The 20,725-nt window shown below is 41.0% G+C and overlaps 1 protein-coding gene across 5 annotated transcripts in view; it reads right to left on the bottom strand.

The window, feature by feature from the left end:
* CDC42BPA (CDC42 binding protein kinase alpha) overlaps positions 1-20,511 on the bottom strand; it is a 162,522-nt gene extending 142,011 nt beyond the window's left edge. For 2 of the 5 annotated variants that reach the window (XM_080587648.1, XM_080587650.1), the window contains exons 1-2: positions 19,946-20,511; positions 19,009-19,226 (exon numbers count right to left, since the gene is read on the bottom strand). In XM_080587648.1, coding sequence (XP_080443774.1) covers positions 19,009-19,204 — 196 coding nt within the window. In that variant the 5' untranslated portion in view covers positions 19,205-19,226; positions 19,946-20,511. The remainder of the gene's footprint in view (positions 1-19,008; positions 19,227-19,945) is intronic. The other 3 variants (XM_080587646.1, XM_080587649.1, XM_080587647.1) reach the window with 2 other exon arrangements.
* Between the last annotated feature and the right edge of the window lie 214 nt (positions 20,512-20,725).

Raw genomic sequence — 20,725 nt, 5'->3', positions numbered from 1 at the left:
CCACTTCATGAGTATATTCTGTATTTCCTTACTTAAACTAGAAGAAGTTGAAAATACAGTTACTGAGGACAAAGAGGGTTTGGTTTTTTTGTACTTTGCTCCCAGTCAAAAAAGACCATGGCCACTACAAGCTAATTTTGCTGAATTTGTGGGCAAGTCTGTAACAGAGTTTACACGCCAGAACTGTCCCTAAAGGGATTTTAATGCAACAAGTACTTCACAGAACAAAACCAAGTGTTATGTAACTAGTAGACCACTTCCTATCAGAAATATTCTCCGGTCTCAAATGGTCAAATTAAAAGCTCCCTTACAGATCCGAAAAATAGACAAGCCAGTGAGAAATCCACACACCGTTCTAAATCTAACAGATTACTTAGTGACTATGAATATTCTCACATAATATCCTAAGTAGTCTCTTATCAGTAACAGAGTTAGAGAAAAAGGCTGACAAACACGGAAATGTTCTTATAATTAATATAGTTACTTAACATTTTATGAGCTGTTGCTGTCTATGAGCAGGATACTGCTCTACAGGCAGTGGTTGGTGATTACCACTGCTGGTTAATTTGCACCCAAAGAACTGTTGTTTTTATCTTCTAACAAGACAATGGCAGAACCGACAGAATTACACAATGGCCTGGATACAGTACAAAAGTTATGACTTGCACCATGCTGATTTCAGCCCAATGTGGGCACTCGAAGCCACTATGACCCTAAAAGTCAGCTTTGAAACTCTTACAACACTTGACAAGGCCGAAACCAATACTGACAAACTTTAACCTTTATAGACAATTACTGAAAACCTGTTCGTTTGAAGTAAAAGATAAATAAAATTTTCAACTATAATTGGAAAATATCATAAAAATGGAAATCAGAAACCCATCTTTCATTTGTTTGAATTAATTAGATAAGTTTTTTTAGAATAGAATAGTTCAGTTGGAAGGAGCCTTCAAAGTCCAACTACCTGACCACTTCAGGGATAACCAAAAAGTTAAAGCATATTATTGAGGACGTTATCCAAATGTCTCTCGATCACTGACAGGCACCTTCCTTCTCTGGAGGTGGTCAGCATGGGTGCATTTGAATATTAGATCCTTCTCACAGAACTAAGCTGGCACCAACACTGCACAATAATATAAACAATATAAACTTCTGATTCAAAGATGAGTAGTGCATAAGTAAAAATCGGTGAAATGGGTCTGGACAGCTCTAAACTGCAGTACAACTGATTAGCTCTTCCCTATGCATGGAGTTTAGTTCCCCATGAACACAAAGTATAAGGGCGAATTCACAGCTTCCAGTTAGTTCTAAGGACCCTTTGTTCCCCCAAGACTGGGGATGGAGGAAGGTACAACAACAATCCAGATTACATTATTAGTTTATGGCCTTCGATACCAAACATTATATTGTCACATAACTCCTACAAAGCCCACCACGTACTACCCTTCAGAAAGTCTCAAGACTCCTGAGAGGCACAAGTCCACTGTTGCCTACGTTTTGCGATAAAGGAACAGAGAAAGTACATATCAGGAATTTGATTAGAATCAAACATGAGGACTGGTTCTATTATAGAGCACTGCAGAAAATCAAATACAAACCTGTGCCAATTCTTTTCTCTTTCTGGTAAATTGATATGCTTATGCCATGAAAATTCACTCTTTCCAAGACACCATGAAAAGGGGTCCTGGAGATAGTTTCTCCATACCCTGCAAATCTTCTGTGAGAGTGCAGAGAAGTATCGCTTTTCCAGGTTTCAGACTACTTCCATGGCTCCATCAGAAAAATCACACTCATTCACCAATAAAATGCCTTTTTCACCTAGTGATTTACATCATTCTGTATGAACTAGCAAGGTTCAGCAACCATTTTGCCTCCTCTATAACTTCACCATTCCCATCACACCTCCAGGTACAGCAGCAGATCTACGCTGAGCGCAGGCAGGCAGGCTGCCAGGAATTCTACGGACCGAGTATCCAACACTTGTATTCATTAACTTCAAGTATGCTGAAAAGACAAATTTTATGCAAAGAGACCTAAAATATAGTATGCAGTGTGTGGTGAGTAAGTTCCCAAGTTTAGGCAAGGAAAACTTAAAGTAAGAGAGTCTGATGAAGCAGTAGTGACATAGAAGTACATCTTAAGGCATAACTCATGTACTGTTTCAGTTGCCTTTCTTCATGCAGTATGGAAGTAGCTGTGTGGATCCAAGGATTAAGGATTTACCCATTACTGGGGGTATTCTCTCTTGCACTCTGTGAATCTGAGTAAGAGCACTCACCTCAGGTCTAGGACACCAAGACAGATAAGGGCTCAAAATGCCCACATCCCTGCCAATACAAAGTTTTTTCCTAAACCAGATAGGCAGCACAATGGCAGCAGCACAGCTTTAAACATTTTTGTCATTAACTAAAAAGAAGCCTTCTTTGTTTGTTGTTGGTTTTGTGTTTTTTGTTTTCATTTTTTATTTCTGTTCTGTACTAAAAGCAATACTTTGGATTTTGGAAACACAATCAGTGTTATACCTCTTCTTAATTTAAGGCTTGTAAAAGTACGTTCCTACTATTAAATCTACCACTTGAGAATGAAAACATGGTGCTCTCTTCCCAAAAATGGTTAAGCAGAAGAGATACAGGATGTCCTTTCTCTTTGGACCTGGATACTATCATCTAGCTACAAAATGACTAGAGCTGGAATTGAAATACTGGCTTCCTTCCCTAACGACCGAGGTATTTTACTTTAAACAATAAAGCATCTTGCAGCTGTAGCGTCTCTAGGATCAGCCCTCCCTCCCTCAAATGAGTAAGAAAAAAATATTTTGGACTATGACTACAGAGTTACCTTTGGTCGTTCAAAGATATAGCACCACCACCAAAGCATATATCAGGAAACCTGAGAGGTGCAATATGTAAAAGTTGAACTACGTTCTCCTAAACACTGAAAGAAGTACATGACGGGAAGCCTGTAGTTTAGGCAGCCAGGATCCCCCTCTGGAATCCTTTAAATACATTTATGCACCCTCACTGAATGTTCAGGAATTTAAAACATGTGCTCTGAAATGCACTTTCTGCTGTTACACAGTACGCCTCCTCCCTAAACTATCTGAAAAATAGTGACAGCGGGACTAAGCCAAACTAAACTTTTTACCACTTTTTAAAATAGATTTTTCCCTTTCCTCATCTACCAGTAGCTCCAGCACACTTCATTTTAATTCAGAAAAGTTCTATCAATCTCTTCCAAAACAGAACTTTCCAAAAATGGTATAAGCTATGTCCAGAGAAACTGGCTGTTCTGATCAACAACAGCTGCAACAATAAAGGAGGTAGAGTAAATATATGATTTCCATGCATGCCTTATAACGTAACATGTATAAACTAAACAGTTAAAAAACAAGCAAGAGGACTACTCATTGCAATGTAATGATGTCTGGACAAAGATGAGTCAAAGAAACAAAATAGGACTTGACTAAGAAGTCAATGCTGAAGAAGATAAAAGTTTAGAGGTGACAAACTAGAGGGCATAGGTGTAAGAATGATGACAGCCTATGTATGACCTTTTTTCCGTACTCTGGTAAGAAATATTCAGGTCGTTCCTGAAAACAGTACAGCATATTTTGCTGTGAGATTTGTGATTTCTCACAAAGTTTGTTAAATGTCCTCTTTATGGCAGTATCCTTAATCATGAAGACAAAGAGGATTGGGACATAATAAATAAAGGGGGAAAGTGGACATCCAATATTAATCAGTAATTTTACAATTCCCCATACAAACTTTTTAAAGTACGCGGCACTCTGTAGAGCTTTAGAGCTTAAAGCTGAGCTCCAACTGATTTCGTGACAGCTGAGAGTTCTCAGCATCTCTTTACATCAAACCACAGGAAGTCAACTAACTGATCCAGATGGTGATGCATGCACAAGTAGTGGATACATACAAATTATCTGGGTAAGTAACCTAGCCAGCATCACATAAACTCTGTAGCTGTCAGCAAGAGAATCAAATTCTCCACCATACCATTCAAATCCCCACCAAAAAAAAGAAGCACATTTTCCTTTTCTGCAAACCACAGTTTCATTCACTAACTAAATGCTAACCTTCCTAGTTTACTTTACAACGTAATCATAACGAATTTCCACATCCCCATTGTCCTATGCAATAGGGAAAAAAGGTGTGAGGCAGGGTGGGGGGAAGGAGGCAGGCAGGGAAAACACCACAGACTAAGACGCACGGACACAGTCGTATTGTTAATTCTGTCAGTTTACATTTATGTTTGAATGACTCCTTATTTCCACTGTAAATGTATACTAGCAGAATATTCCAAATACTAAAGAAAAAATTCTCAAATGTTTACTGTATTCCTGAATCATTTAATAATCACAAACTTCAAACTTTCACCCCAAATCCACCTAACATTCTCAGTAGGTTTACATGAAAGCGGCCTTCAAGTTGCTCCTAAACCCAATTCCTACCAGCCCTCTGAACTGGACACTCCCAGGCCTGGCACCAGCCAGGAACCCTGGAAGGTGTGGTGAGCATCCTTACTTCTCTCTTCTCTGCAGCAGGCTTTAGATTTACCCCATGTCAGAGCCTCTGTAGAGACTGCCTGCCTACAGCTCCTTCTTCCTGATTTCTGATGCTTCAAATTCTGTGCTCAAGTGCCCACAAGTAGAGAAAAATATAGAAATGAACACCATTAACATGAGAAGCACATCCCAGAAAGACTCCCTTTGCAATAAGGAACGTATCTTACTTTCCCATTTGAGAGTAAAGTACAACATGAGCTATTTTGGCTAAAACTATAAATACTACTCACACTTCCTTTCCTTCAGACTAGAAGGAGGAATTCCCTAACCAGGATTAGCTCAAATCCAGGAATTAGCAGAGCCAGGATTAGCTCAAGCCTTTATGCAGCCAAATACTTCACAGATGCACAGAGAAGAACATGTACGTTTCTTTATAACACCAACGCTGTCATTCCTTACTCCCTTCTTAGGATCCCTTAGGATTTGGTGGCATATTTCTGGGAGAGAAATAAAAATGTGTCTTACTGAGCACTCAGGGCAGTCGCAGAATATATCTTCTTCAACTCTTAAACTAGTTTTGCTGCAATCATTGACAGATTTTACCCTCCAATAAGTTCCCTGCCCTTAGGTATGAAGATGTCAGACTGCGAAGCTGAGCTGTAAATCTCTATCATTGAAACTGCAACTAAAAAAAACCAAAAACTTGACATTCAGTAAGTGTGAAGAGAACCTGCTTCTAAAAGTGCCTTTAAAATATCAGCTGATATAAACGAAAAAGGCAGAAACACATTCATGATACGGGCTCTGCATTTCCAAATGACAGGTAGAAGTACTGCTTGCTCTTACCAGAGACTGCTTGACATTGAGAGATTTGCCAGGCAGGGGGCAAGCTCTTTCACATATAATACAAACGTCCTAAATACAGGAGAAATGGCATCCCAAGCCAAATCCCGAAGACAATCCTTACATAACTTCCTAGTCATACCCAATGCACAAGATATTTTACTCCTACGCTTGGGATAATTCCGAGAATTAGGTAAGCAAGACTTGGTCCCACATACCCTATCATTGATTTGAAACCATCCAAAAGCAAGGTGCATGTACTGGGGGAAGAGGCACTTTGGGCTTCATGTTTAGTTCACACCAACCTGCTAAGGTTTAGGAAGGAGTCATAAGTCTTAGCCACCACGGTCTGAAACACAATCTATTTGTTCCAGGCTTCTGTAGAAGCTAAGTAGAGTGCAGTGCCCTGAAAGCAACCAGAATGCCAGTGCTCTGTCACACCACTGAAATGGTATGGATGAAGTTCTCCTCTTATTGTAAGGTTTCCTTCCTGAACTATCAGCCTTGAAAGCAAAAGAAAGAAAAAATAGCATATTAACTTCTCTTGTATTTCTCTTTCTCTTAGCAACATCAAAGAGGAAAACTATTAGTGGATTACTTCAAGTACTTAAGTTTTCAATCCTAACTGCTCTTCTCAGCTAATAATCCCCGAAATGATGCACAGTATACAGTTAATGAAGTCACAGGGGGACAAACACTTCTCTTGTTTTCCAATGCAACCGCCTGCAGTAGTGTTTTTGAGGAATTAAATCAACCCACAGTAAAAGTATTATCGTACTTGAAGCAGAGCAGTATGTTAGAATAAAGCTTATCTTGGCTGTGATAATAAAGCCTAGAATATTATTGAGCACAGTAATTCAGAGTCTTAGCTACAAGTTAAAGCACAGAAAGCAAAACGAAAAGGCATCCAACGGGATAAATAAAGGAAATACTCTCCATTTAATCCACAGCTTACCTACTCCAGTACTGACCCCACAAAATGAAAGGGAGCAGAAGAATGTTATACGAATAGATAAAAGAAGGCTGCCTATGTTACGTGGGATTGCAAAAAGAAGCAGAAAGAAACCAAGAGCCTTCAGGAGAAGGAAAGATTGCCCTGTGCAAGTTGAGACTTAGCTCAAGCCATCAATGAGCAACTGGCTCCGCACCTTTCCTCACCAGTACAGAGAGATGGCTAGACTCAGCAGCAGAAAATACAAAGAACGAAATCCTTCAGCAGACGCTGGGAAGATGGGGTAGCTGCATTATTTACAAGCGGCAAAACCACAAATGAGCTATTGAAGCTCTCCAAAACAAATACTGATGTAGGCTCTGGTTTTGCACTAGTTTGCACTTGATCCAGATGTTATTGTTCCGTACCAATAAATAAGCAAGCCCTCCCTACTTTTCTGACTGCCTTTGATTTTACACAGGTGTGAAGGACTATCCATCATTTCAGATGTCAGGTGGCTAGGATGAAGTCTAATATTGAATTAACACATTTTCCAAGAAAGCTCACTTAAAACAATCAAAGCCACTTAAAACCAAAGTCATTAGAAGTTATTCTTTCCTGTCCATCTGCTAATGAAGCCAAGACTGGACTAAAATCCCAAATCCTACTTTTTACGGGCCAACAAGAAAATTCAGTTTAGTACAGCCTGTCACTTCAGATTACACTTGCATTCATGACCTTCCACATCTGACTGCAGGAGAAGGAACAGGAGGAACATTTTTCAAGTCCTGGTATACCAAATCACGAGTAAGAACCCTCAGTCACAGTCATTTTACAAATATTACACGTGCAACAGTAAAGTAGAGAAAAAGCTATTCCTTCTCCATATTCAGAAAGTGTGTGCAAGGGCTGCTATAGGCCATGGAAGGCAAATCCAACCCTTACCATGCTTACAAAGAACTCAAAGGATCTCAATGGCTGCTCCTTGATTCTTCTAGTCTAGGTACATCATAAGTAACTACGCCGGGACAGTTCGAGAACTTTTGCCATTTGAATCTGGCAGAGCAAAACAATAAATGATAGTGATTTGTACTATTTAGGTTTTTTTTGCAAAAACAAAATCTGAAGTAAACAGCTAGTAACGAAACAGTAAAATCACTCAAGAATACCCTTATTGATCAAAGTTTCCCCATACATAAAACATGCTTATTCACTACATAAAGCATTACATATTACAGAAATGACATTGTGCCTGGAAGGTAGCTGCTGTATGTGAAGTAATAGCTCAACAACAGCTCTTCAATTGTTCTTTTTCAGTACTGTTTAAGATGAGAAAATTTCAGCATTTATGTTCTGGCATGTTACGACTCCGTTGCTGTAAAAAACAGACCAACCAACCTCTGGGAACCATACAGTACATGTCCAAAAGTCCTTAAACACCAAAAAAAAATTAATGAGAAACGTAGAGCATCCATTCTCAGTGGAAAGTCCTCTAGAGCCAAGAAATGGAGTCATTTTGCACAGTTGCTTTAAAAATCAACTCCTTGCAAGGAGGTCCAGAATGAAGTAATGACTAGGGAGCGATTTCCTAATCCACTGAAGTAACAGTACAGTGAAATTACCTACCTACGCTGTCCTTTTCTCTTGAACTGACAACTAACCAACAAGGTCATTAGAAGACTTGCTTCATCCTTCAGTTACAACTTTTTTGAGAAATACCTATGCACATAAAGCTTTTCAGGTGGTATCTCCAAGTGTTAGCTGTAGATTATAATTAAGAGTTTCTGCTTATCACTCGTGACATCTGACTTGACTTCCTGAAAGCATACCAAGTTCTAAGGGAAAAGTTTCCAGCACAGCAACGTTCATTTTCTCCTCTTTGAGCTTAATCAAGTCTAACGGTTACTTGCTCCTACATCAGCAATAGTTTTTTCCAAAGTCCACTCAGGCTAAGTAACGCTTATGCAGAGGAGGGATTAGCACAGGGCTATTTAATAAATATTAAATTAATAATTTAATAAATGTTTAATAAGTACGATGCTAGATTTCAATGTACACTTGCATTCCATATGAGATATTCAGACGCTTTGGAAAAACTTGACTGAAATACCAGTGGCACGCATGTGTTTTGTGGGGCTGCAGAAGAGATTCTGAAAAAGCAAGGTACGAATTGTTCTGCTAATTAAAAGAAGCCTAACTTTTTATGGAGCCCTAAGTTCACAATACATGAACAGTTGCTCAAAACACAATTTTGGGCACGCATCCACCTGACCACTGCAGAAGAGCACTTCCCTTATGAGAAACAAAACAATTGTTACTGTTCTCAGGTGCACCACACTAAAGTCACAGGAGAGAAAGAAAAGCGGACATCACAGAAACAAAATCACAAGAAAATTCCATGCTTTCTGAAGAAACTACACCTACAATAAGAACACCCAAACAGTACACTGAAAACTTCAAAATAAATAAATAAAAAATGAATAAAGCACTTAAACACACAGAAGTTACAAACCACCCACACTTCCAGGAATTTCCACAGTAAATGTTACAAAAACTTTGGACAAAATTTTGGAAGGAACTTATCAACCTACTAGAAACTACTTTTCCGGTTATTTTTTGAATGGCCTTCAATGAATCACAACCATGCCTCTATTTCTTTGCAGAGGTGTTTAAGATGCTAATAATTGTCCCCTCCCCTCCCCTTTCTCAAATAGACTTTCACAATATACACTAGTGCCCAGTATTCACTGTAAGTGACTTTCTCACCAGGAATCATACTACTGAAAGGAAAAAGAACATTTACAACCCTCCCAGTTTGAAAAGAAATAAAAGTATACTTTCAAAACATATAAGAACTACACCAAAATAAAGGAAACATTCTCTATCTGGATATCTAGAAAAAGCTACGGTATTTGAGCCCTAAAACTAGAGCTCATAAATAATTAACCAGTTAACGCTCTCAAGTAAGTGACTTGACTGTCTTTAAAAGCTCAGCAACAAACAGGAACTGCTTTAACACTGTATGGGAATTAACTTCACATTTATATCCATTAAATGAGAGGAGAATTTGGCTTATAGATTCTTACTGTTATCACATACGTGGCTGAATATATTTACTGACAGTGTAACCTACACAACCAACAGAAAGCCAAACACCTCGAGACCAAACTGTTCTATTATGAAGAAAATTTAATGGCAAAATTAAAGCAAATTTTTAATTACTGATTACAAGGAGAATTTCTTAGAAGAGACCCCATTCTTCTGGCAGTGCCAAGCATTACAAGGAGAATGTACTACCATCAGTAAACACAGAGTAATTCTATTAAATAGTTGTGGATAAAAGTAATGTACAAGTGCGAGAAGAGTGCAGCTACCCAGCAAATCAGCAACTTCTTGCCCCTCTGCTCCCTTTCTTTCCACCACCCGACAGTAGAGCACTAGGCTACTACCGATAAGATCAGATGAGAGCTCTGACAAAGCACCCAGGAAGAGACTTTTCAGGTTAACACCTGAAACATGAGTTCGAGCAGCTTATATACAGTCACATATCTGTACAAATACTCACTGAAGGAGCTAAGAAACAACGTCACCAGAAGCAAGCAACTAGATCCTAGGTCATCATCTCTCAAGACAAAGGATTACTAGAGGAACAAGTTAACCAAGAATTACCAGATTAATGAAATAACAGACACCAGCCACGGTAATATACATCATAACAGTTTTCTCTTAGTAACTGTAACTTGATTTAGAGTTTGCTTTTTGAGAGTCTGTGTTATCATCAACGGAGTTTGGTCATTCCTTGTTTTCAGAGGAGAAGATAAGGCACAAAAGCATTAAGAAAACAAAAAAGATAATCTTCCAAATATTTACATCCAGAAGATAATATTTGCCTAAATCTATTCCTGTTAATGACTTTTGCAAAGATACAGAAGTTTAGAAGTGTATTTTTTGTTAGCCACAGGTGGTTCCTAGCTATGAAGGTAAAAATAGTCAATGTGCTGAGTGTGGGGGGCACAGACACATCAAAATAAAGTGTCCTACAACACAAACTACAGCTAAATGGTAAGGATTTTCTCAGCAAATTTCTGTTGGTGTAGTAAGCTGCTTCTGTAATTTCCTTCTATCATATCACAACAAATACAAGTCTTTTTTTTTTGTCAGTCATTACTAGAATTATAAAAGCATCCTTTTACATTATTGCAAAACAGCACAACACTGTGCTCAACAAGTGTTTTCTAGAAGTTAGGGGAAATAGAACACAACTATTCCACATTTGTTAAAACAAAAATCTTGGTCTTTCAGATACAAAACACAGAAGGAAAATACATTGAACAGTAATATTGTGCCAAATACCAAAAAACACAGAAGTAATTATTTTTTTCCCCCCGAGGAGTTGCCCTCATCAAACTCAGAGAGCCATTTTAATGATTCCTCTTCACAAGTGGAAATTCATGCATTGCAAGAAGAGTCTTGGAAACTGTTACCGGAAACAAAAAAGCTCACAGAACTTCTATACCAAACACCTGTTAGAAAGAGATGGTAACATCAATATTTGGTTCCAAATTGCAGGCTCCTCGCGTGCTCCTGGGAACCTTAGGAGCAGCCACAAAACTTGGACTGCAGAAATTACAGTACGTAAAGCCACTGGGAGGTTGGGCTGTCACAGTTCTACCCTACTCTTTGGTACAAACGCCGGTATAATCTCTTCACACAACTGGACCAACAGATTTCGACACGTTTTTGCAGGGTTAGTTTTTGACTGGATGATGTCCCTCCATTCACGAAAGCACCACCAAAACAGAGAAGAGTGGCAGACGGGATTTAGCCAGCCCCCACTCAACAAAAAAGCAGAAGTTACAATTAAAATACCAGTATTATTTAATTCTCTTCTTGTTACAAATGTATCCTGCAAAACATTCAAACAACATAATGTTTTATTTACGAAAGGCAGGGGTAAGGGTAAAAGGGCTATAGAGAGCAACAGCATGAAATATCTTGGAACTATGATGTCCCAACAGCCCAAATGACATTTACTTCAACCACTTACAACAAAACCCTTTCCTACCCTTCTTATTACTTCTTCATAACAGTTTAGGGTATTAAAATTATACAGTCTCTCACTTAAGTCTCTTCGCATTTAGACCACAGGGGTAAAACAGAAAACAGCTTCTTAATCACCACCAGAACAAAAAGCCCAAGCACCCAGCTCTACAAGAGCTTAATATTGCAAATCATTCCTGTTTGTAAATAAATTGAAATGTACTGGATCAAATAGGAAATAAACAGGGTGTTCACAGAAATCGCTTTGTCGGTGCACCTATAATGTAAAGAATTACATAAGAAATAGGAGCATTTTTGAGACTGTTCTCTACGCACAGTCTCTGTGTTATGTGCCTGACCACCAAAATAGCGAAAGCTCAGAGATGACTAGGAAAGAAAGAAAAGGAAAAAGAAAATCCAGAAACCATGATTTTGGCCAGGGAAGTTTCAGACAGAGACATGGATATCTGCATCACATTGGAAAGAGAAACTGACATTTTGCTCAGATAAAAAGCAACAGAATAGACACTGGGAAGAAGAGACGGTAGCCTCAGCTTAGAGAGGACAACCCAGAGCTTTGTTTTGGAATAACATTACCCATTAAAAATGCATAGAAAGGAAAGAAGGAAGAACTCAAAAACGGATACCCCTAGGGGTCCTGCACCACACGTGGAACAGAATTACGATCCACGGCAACAGTCAGAGGGGTAGCAGGACAACAAAGACAACAATCACAAAATCCCCAAATAAAGAAGGATTTTAAGGTTAAAAGGATGAGTACAAGGACAACAGTGAGAGGAGATACTTCTTTAAAATCTCACTTTATACAGAAAAAGTGCTCACGTACCCTCCACCCTGACAATTAAGTGCTTCCAAGCTCCCAAGCTAAGACAAAACAGGACTGGCCCAAGGCCAGACTGCTGAGACCAAAGAGAAAACTACCAAAAGAGCAATAAGGCGTTGGAGGTGTAATCCAACAAAGTTTGAATAAAATGAGATTATATAGTCATTAGTACCTGAAATACTTTTTCCATTCCATTCAGAAGGCCACTTAAACTCACCAACGTCTTTCCAGTAAAAGAATTACCATCTATTTCCACTAAATTTCTGAGCAAAATAAATTATCTGTTATTATTACGTTTAATGTCATGCTTAAACTCTTGGAAATAAAAATCTTGCGCTTAACAGAAGCCTGCACATGATTGACCTAATTCACTCACAGTTTTTAAAGATTTTCATCCACATTAGCAGCATTCCTAAACTTAACGAGGATTTCAGAAAAATAGTATGCAGAAGTGAGTTAGACCAGAGCAGAACAAAATATTCTGGTTGTTCAGCCAGATAAAGAGAAAATCAAATTAAACAAGTACAAACACTCATGGAAGAAATTATTGATTTGCCAAAAGATAAGACTTAAGAGTCTAGCTAGTCAATTTTTTTAATTCTGTCTCAACCATTCATCGTACCTTTTTTAGTCGGGTTTTACAGCTTGGCAACAGAAGCTAATTGATTTTAGAAATTTACTGTGCCAATGGGCGGAAGAGATAAGAAAAGTAAAGGGTTGCTATGAATGGATGAATGTATTGCAAAGATACATCTAGTATAACTTGCAGTGTCCATCTTCAGAAAATAACATGGGAAAAAACTGCCGGGGTAGTTACCTGCATCCACTTTGTAGCTGGAAGTTTTGTATTTGCAATTTAATTGCAACAGAATTTCAAGACACCAGCACTTAACTATTCAGCTGCAGGTATGAATCAAATAAAAATTACTGCTATTTAATGCTGCAATTCAGAATTCAAGCACTAATCTATGGACATAAGATAAAGTTGCAAAAACAAAGGCATTTTCTCTTTGCAAATATATATATATATCTATCCTGAAACTGTAATGAAACAAATAGGCTCACTGTTCTTACAGCACAATATCCTTCTTTCAGTCAACTGTGAACCAATAATATGCTAGAGGTTATAAAAAGAGTATGTCAGTAAAACTCAAGAGAAAGGCGAGAGATGAGGAAGGACTTCAATCGTGTACAAGCACAGCGTCCCACGCTGCACAAAGGTTAAGAATCCAAACACACCTTCAGTCTATTTCAGCAGTACATTTTACAATTATGACCATCCCACAAATAAGCTATTGGATTAACACTAAGATAAAATATCTTAGTAACAGCTAGTTTATGGTTTGTCGTAAGGTTTATAATGCACGCTGAGCAGACCAGCTCAAATTATTTTATTTCTCCATTTGTCTCTGTTAGACCAAAGCATGCTAGGAATTTCTGTACAGAATAAAGGCATTCCTAAAATTCCTGAAAATATAGCATTAGGTGGCTTTCTACCTCAGCAAGCGGTACTCCTCTGCAATAAAAGGAACGTCACTGACAGAATTCAGTCAACCTAAGGACATCAATCGCCAAATCCATCAGGCAGCCTCTGAATACACCCAAACTTCCTCATTCCAAATGAAAAAAAAAAAAAAACAACCAAGAAGAACATCCTTCAAAAAATATTTTTAAGTAAAAAGAGGTGCAAAATCCTTTAGTGTACAGTAATTGCATTTAGAAAACAAATTTGTCACAATGGGTTAATGGCTTACTCTTCTGGAAACTGGTTTTGACCGTAGTGTAAAACAAACAGAATTAACTGGAATTAACTGGATGCTCCTGGATGCTCTCACAGATCGTTTGATCACATCATAACTGTTGACTCACTTAGAGTAATTTGTTTCCCCGTACCAAACAAAAATCAGAACTGAAATGTGCATGAGGTCACAATTCTAAAGGTACAAAGGGTAAACAGAGCTACCTAACAGTAAGGTGTGCACGGAGAACTGTTCTACTTACTGTCCTGCAATGTCTTTTTTTTTCCTTTTCTATAAAGTAATTTGGTATAAAACTGCATCCCCATAAATGCTGTTCAGACAATGTTCTGAAACACAGATCTGAAGGTCATTTCCATTTGACAGCAGTGAAGACCCCATACCTCCATATACCTTGACCGTAAGCAATGGAACGACTCAGTTTTAAGGGTAGGGATACAGGTATGCACATTAAGTGGCCTTGACAAGCAGGATGCTCATTCTTTAATGAATAGAATTTAATAACTTACATCACTGAGAGCAAGAGACATTCCTAGTTTTATGAATATAGTAAGAAAGCATCAATGACAATTCCTAAAATGTAATTTTATGGCAAAATATCTTTTCAATTGGTAAATTGGATAGCAATAAGAACTACTTAAAGAAAAAAGGAACAGGTAAAGAAGTTGAAGCTTATGTCTTATGCTGATGTCTCTGTGAAGAATGGGATCTAGATGAAGGATTTTTTTAATCAGTCTGTGTTAAAAACAACATGTAAACAAATTGTATCTGAAAACGCTGGTGATTTCTTTCACAATTTACAAACAGATGAATAACACAGAACAGATGAAGAAGTCCACAGGCAAGATATTATTTTCTTTTGTTAGTAATATTTAAAAACAAACTTAACCAGAAAACGGATGCACCATTTTTAATTCAGTGGGAGAGAGAGAAGGAGAGAGAGCTCCACAAATTAAATACAGGCGACCTCTCCACACCTCTTTCTTGAAAAAATAGTCTTACGGTGATAGAGGCATTTTCAATGGCCAGAAGAGACGTTGTACAGATGAATTACAGAAGTATAAGAGTGATGCCAGCAGTCCAGTCTGCGACCATAACAGCACTGCCTACACACCACATTTCAGTTCTGCTAGAGATGAAATGAGAACAATGAAATCCATATACCAGAGGAGACCAGAGGAGGAGAAAACAAAAAAAAAAGAAATAAACATGCTAAAGGACTGCTTAATTTTACCTGCAAGAGAACAGATGCAACCGAGTCACTGACCTCACACTACTCACAGCGGCCTCCCCCTTCCCTCCTCTGTCTCTCCACGTATGTTGAAGACTTTTCTCTACTTCCCCATTACTGGAGAACTAAGAAATATTGTTCTAGTTTCTTCTTAAAACCATTTCAAATTACTGCCATTGTAAAGAGAGTTTCCTTAGAACAAAAACTTTTCTAAAGCTTCTTTTTATCGCTATAGAGAAAATAGATAAAATATAGATAGACAGATAGATAGATATCGCTACCACTATTCTTTCAGGCTGAGTTCAGCAGCCTGCATTTACCCCTGTCACACACCTGAATAACACGGGCAAATCCCACACACGTAGGAAAGGAAAAGCAAAACACCTGGAACACAGAACAGCTCCTTGCAGTAAGCTCCAGTTGCTAAAATCACCCAGTCCCATTTCTAAATCGCAAACACAACTGTCAATAGAGACAAAAATTAAAGCTACCATCAAACACGGAGAACAAGCCAAGTCTAGGTGTTTGGTTTCTTTCCCATCGTCTCAAACCATTCCCTGACTAACTCTCAAATACACCATCTATCTCTGCGGGCATCTTCCCATCTAGAACTCATAGAATCACAGAACACCAGTGGGAGGGACCTTAAAGATCCCCTAATCCCAACCCCCCCCTGCCATGGGCAGGGACACCAAAAGAAAATCCTACACACAATAAACAACACCAAATCAGTAGCACATCACAGAACAAATCAGGTATAAAGACAGTTAAAGTAAAAACATAATGACTTTACACCAAAAAAAGGATTTCTTAAATTAACACAGATTATAAACCACAAAGGAATCAACCTGATACTTCACACTTATTTCAAGCATTTCAGGAAGACTGAAAACCTCCACAAAGTCAAATGCGCTCACATGGCAGAAACTTCACTTTCTCCAATTCCTGAGTTAAACTTGTAACAGCAATAAAAAACAAAAGAAATAAAACCAATACAGAAGCTCATCTGTTTTACCCTGCTTATTTTTTTTTAATAAGTTCTAGAACCAGTTCCAGAACTAGTCATAAAACAGTCTTTAAAAGATCCAAAGAGTAGAACATGAAACATCTTAGTTCCCCTCAATATAGCAGCAGTCACGTGGCTATTACACCAACACCACATCGGCTCTTCCATGCTACAGGAGCTCCTAACCCCTTGCACCCAAAAATTCACGTTGTGCTATGAACATCCAGTCTCACAAGAAACGAGGCATGTAACATCAAAGACCTAGAACAGCTGAAACAAAAACATATATCCACTAACAAAAAAAAAAATCCACAAGCTCCACAAAACCAGAACACTACACTGCACCAGTGACAAGTATGAATAAATCATTTATAAATTACATTCAACAGTTTATGATCGCCAAAGAGCTATGTATTAGATGTTGAAAAAAAGAATAAAATTACTCTTTTAAAAAAGCAGTTTAAGCTTCAGAAGATTAACAGTTCTGAGGGGTAAATTTGTATTCTGTCATCTGTAAATGCACAAACATACAAGTTCATATCATTTCAAGATCAATTCCAATACATTCAAAGACGACTCCTCATAGCAATAACGCAGATCTGTGAACGCTTGGCATAAACCCGTATCGTTCCAGAACAGCGAGTGACACCCACCAGAATACACTAAGCCTCATTTCAATGATGGGAGAAACAAATTAATACAGCACATTCAAAACTAGGAGTTTTCACAACTCCCTGGGGTAAAATTGGTATTATTGTCCCTACTGCTCAAGTAGGGAAGTTGGAAAAAATAAACAAGCAAATACAAACTGAAAGCAGGTAGACTGACGGGGGTGAGGACAGAAACTACAACTTCTGGCTGCCAGCCTTCCGCTTCCACCACTTCTGACTTTAAAACCACATCTCGCCTCTTTGTAATCAACCACTTCCACTGGTTCCCCTTTGGGGAAAAGAGACACGTGGTGAGGCTGTGATTACACCAAAGAACAGGATGCCCTTCGTAGATTCGCTGCGCCCAAGAGCTGAAGCACAACAACTCCTGTAGGAACCTCCTTCTGCCACGACCCGCATCTCAACAGGAACGCCAAGGGCCGCTGGTTTCACCGGGAGCGCTGGCAGGCAGCAGAGACAGCTCGGCAGCGTTTGCAAGATAACGGCATCGGTCATGTCGACGCTTCCAAAGGCAGGCACTAGAAACCCTTGCTCTTGCATTTCACCTCACAAACCCTCTCCAAAATCACAAGTTAAAAGTCTGGAGAGTACAACTGGCAGCAGACAGAGGACTCTGACAGTGCTTCCGGGAAAGCAGAAGGAACTGCTCTAACTTGAAGCTTGAGTCCTGCTAAGGCACAGCTGCAAGCGGGAGAGCAAAAAAGTTGCAGGAAAAAGAGGCCAGCAAGAAGCCCTATTTTGGAAAGGCCGGAATAAGGTATCATTTCCATTAGTAGTCTGTAAGATTTGTTACAGACAGCTTCAGGTACTGGCAGAACCTTGGAACAATCCTTTCTTTCATCAGACATTCAAATTTACCGGCACTCAACAGGATAAGCTCCAAATACACGTATTCTAACCATATCATTTTACTTGATTTTTTCTATTTTTTTTTTTAACAATTATGAACAGGGTGTCAGATTGCTAACTCCACTACAGACTACACTCTCACATTCAAAAAATTCCTGTGAGCCAACGTATTTTCCAAGCCGTTCATACTTTCTGCATAACACAACAGTTTTAGGGTGAAGATCCTTCAGAAGTCCCTTTAATTACTATTTCTTCCTTAGCTAGAATGTATTAATTATAGCCCGTTCCTCTAGATAATAAGAAAACAAAAACCAGTGCACTATGAATAGTGTAAGAAACTTAATTACAGAGTCAGATGTCCTTTAGATGTCACTATGACTCCATTAAGGAACAGGCACCAAACACACACGCCTCGTGTTGTTAGATCAGTTATCAAAACAATGTCTTTCCTTGGTGACTTCATTACACAGGACCCAACCAGCTAATTCATCAAATGCCTGTTATGTTGGGAAAATGTGCTTTTTAAGAAAAAGTCGCCTTCGAGGTGTATTTATTACAAACCAGATGTGAGAAATAGTTCTGAAAGGAAACGCAGAAGTACAGCATGACTCGAAGTTTGAAGGTCACATAGTAAGGGTTAGCATCAAGGCTCTTATGTCAGACTGCAACTTCTGTTTTGCATCTGTACGTAGAAGGAGGAAAAGAATCAAAAAGAAAAACTAAAGCCAACCAGTTCTGTGATAACTTAAGAAGAACTGGACCACCGTCATTCAACCATTCTCATTTAAAACTCGTAAATACTGTAAGATTGCACTAAAACTAAGGAAGAAAATGGAATGGAGGATGGGGATGAAAAAATTTCATTCTGCTTTTTAACTTCACCTTATTAAGTCAGCAATGGTACTATGTTAAAGACAAGAACATATTTATTCCCATTTTCACTCCAGACAACAAAACGAGGATTGCCTACTGATCTGTTCTTCTCCAAATATCAGACAATTTATCCCTCATCCTTCTCTATTCCCACTGCCTTCAGGATACAAACCTCAACAGCTGGGTAAACAAATATACTTCACGTACCAGAAGCTGAACCACGTCAAAAACATAACGTCTATTTTACACACATACCTCAAAGACAAATAACCAACACGGATCTCTTGTCAGCACCACCGCCATCACGTTCAAGTACACTACAGTACAGCTGATAACATTTCACAGTAAAACTCTACTGTACACAATCCCCTCTCACACATCAATACCGAAGACAAAGCAGACACGAACACGGGTGGATGTACCCAAAATAAACACACCCAAACTTACCCCATTCCAGATACTCCAGGATATTCTTCTCTCTTCTCAGAGGGGAATTATTACACTCATCGTACAGGCAGATGAGGATATCCAGCAAGGTCTCCACGCTGAAGCACTGCCCGTTGCTTTGAGTCGGCCCATCCAAAATAAACTGCTCCAGCTGCTTCAGGCGCACTTCTCCAGACATGGCTGTTTCAGTTTGCATTGGGGTGTCTTTTTTAAGTACACTTCATCCAAACAAACATAAAAAAAAAGGGCAAAAAAAAAAAGGAAACGTCAACCAAATTTTTAACAAAATCGTGGTGGTGCTTCATTTTTAGGTCCCTTCAGTGCTCCCTGCCTGAAACTGAAGCCCAGCAAGTTTCAGACATACACGCATACAGCGCGTGTCTGTGTACATCATTTTTAAGAAAAGAAATATCATTTGATGTGGTTATTGATGAAAAATATATATCTGGTTCTGACACGTGAATGGTAACAGCTACCCCGAAATTCAACCACGGCTGCGTAGAGCCAATTTCACCATTTTAGCCACCTCAGACAGAGACGTTTATATATTTAGGAAGCTCTTCTCCTTCATCCAACATTCAGGTCACGCAGCACAAGACCGAGAGGGGACCCACCGCATCCCTGAGGTGTAGGAGCCCCATCCTGCCCGTCGCCAGGCCGGGAAGGGCCGGCGCACCGCGACACCGCAGCGGTGCCGGGAAGGAGCGGCAGAGCGCGGCGCCGCGGAGGCAGCGGGCGGGGATCGGGGGGGGGGGAGGCGGCCGCGGCCTCCGTCTCCGCCTCTCCGGCGGGCAGCGCCTCGGCGGACCCCTCACCCGCCGGGGCGGGGGCGGGGGGGGGGGGGGGGGGCGCAGGTCCCCGGCCGACCCTGCTTAAGGCACAGCCGCGTCCCGTGGCGGGGAGCCGTGCCCTTCCTCCGCCTCCTCCTGCTGCTTACCGGGTCTCCTCCCGAGGCCTCTCAGCGGTTCAGGGAAGCCGAAGGCTTCATCGCCACCCGCTCCTCCTCTGCTGCGCCAAGGGGCGGCGGGCGGGCGGCAGCGGGCGGGACGCGCGCCCCGGCACAGCGGCACCGCCGCGGGGCGAGCGGGGAGCGCTCGTCGCCCTGTCAAAGCCTCCCCATGGCCGCGGCGCCGCCGTCCCCGTCCTTCCTCCCGCTGCTGCTCCGGCTGCGCGTCCCGGGAGGCTCCGGACCCGGCTTCACTCCCGGCGGGGAGACGCTCCCCCGGCCTCGCTCCCCCAGGCCAAGGGCATCGTTCCCGGGGCGGGCGTGCGCCAAGGGGCGGCGGGGCGGGGAGGGCCCACGCGGCACCCTCCCTGCCTGCCTCCCTGCCTCCCGTCCCCCTCAGGCTCCTCAGCCCTCTCGCCTCGCCTCGCCTCCCGCCCGCGCTCACACGCAGGAGCCGCCGCCGAGCTCGCGGCAGCCCAACATGGCGGCGCGGGTGGGGAGGGGGGAGCCGCCGCCGAGCGCCGCCGCAGCGCGGGGAGCCGAGCCCGGGAGCCGCCGCTACTGATGGGATTGAGGGGAGGAGGGTAACGGGGGTGGGTGCTGCAGCAGGGAATGCAGGGATACGGGCGGACCGAGGCCGACGGCAGGGGAGGGAGCGGAGCGGAGCGGAGCGGAGGGCGGGGAGGCCGGCGCGCAACGCCCCGCTGCCTGACCGCCCCTCGCCGAGGGGAGCCCGGCCCCGCCTCGGCGCCCTGGGCCCGGCTCCCCGGG

Source organism: Anser brachyrhynchus (genome assembly GCF_964034855.1).
Source record: "Anser brachyrhynchus genome assembly, chromosome: 3".
NCBI lineage: Eukaryota > Metazoa > Chordata > Aves > Anseriformes > Anatidae > Anser > Anser brachyrhynchus.
Note: the sequence above shows the minus strand (reverse complement) of the source record. Positions and strands in the feature narration are given on the sequence as shown.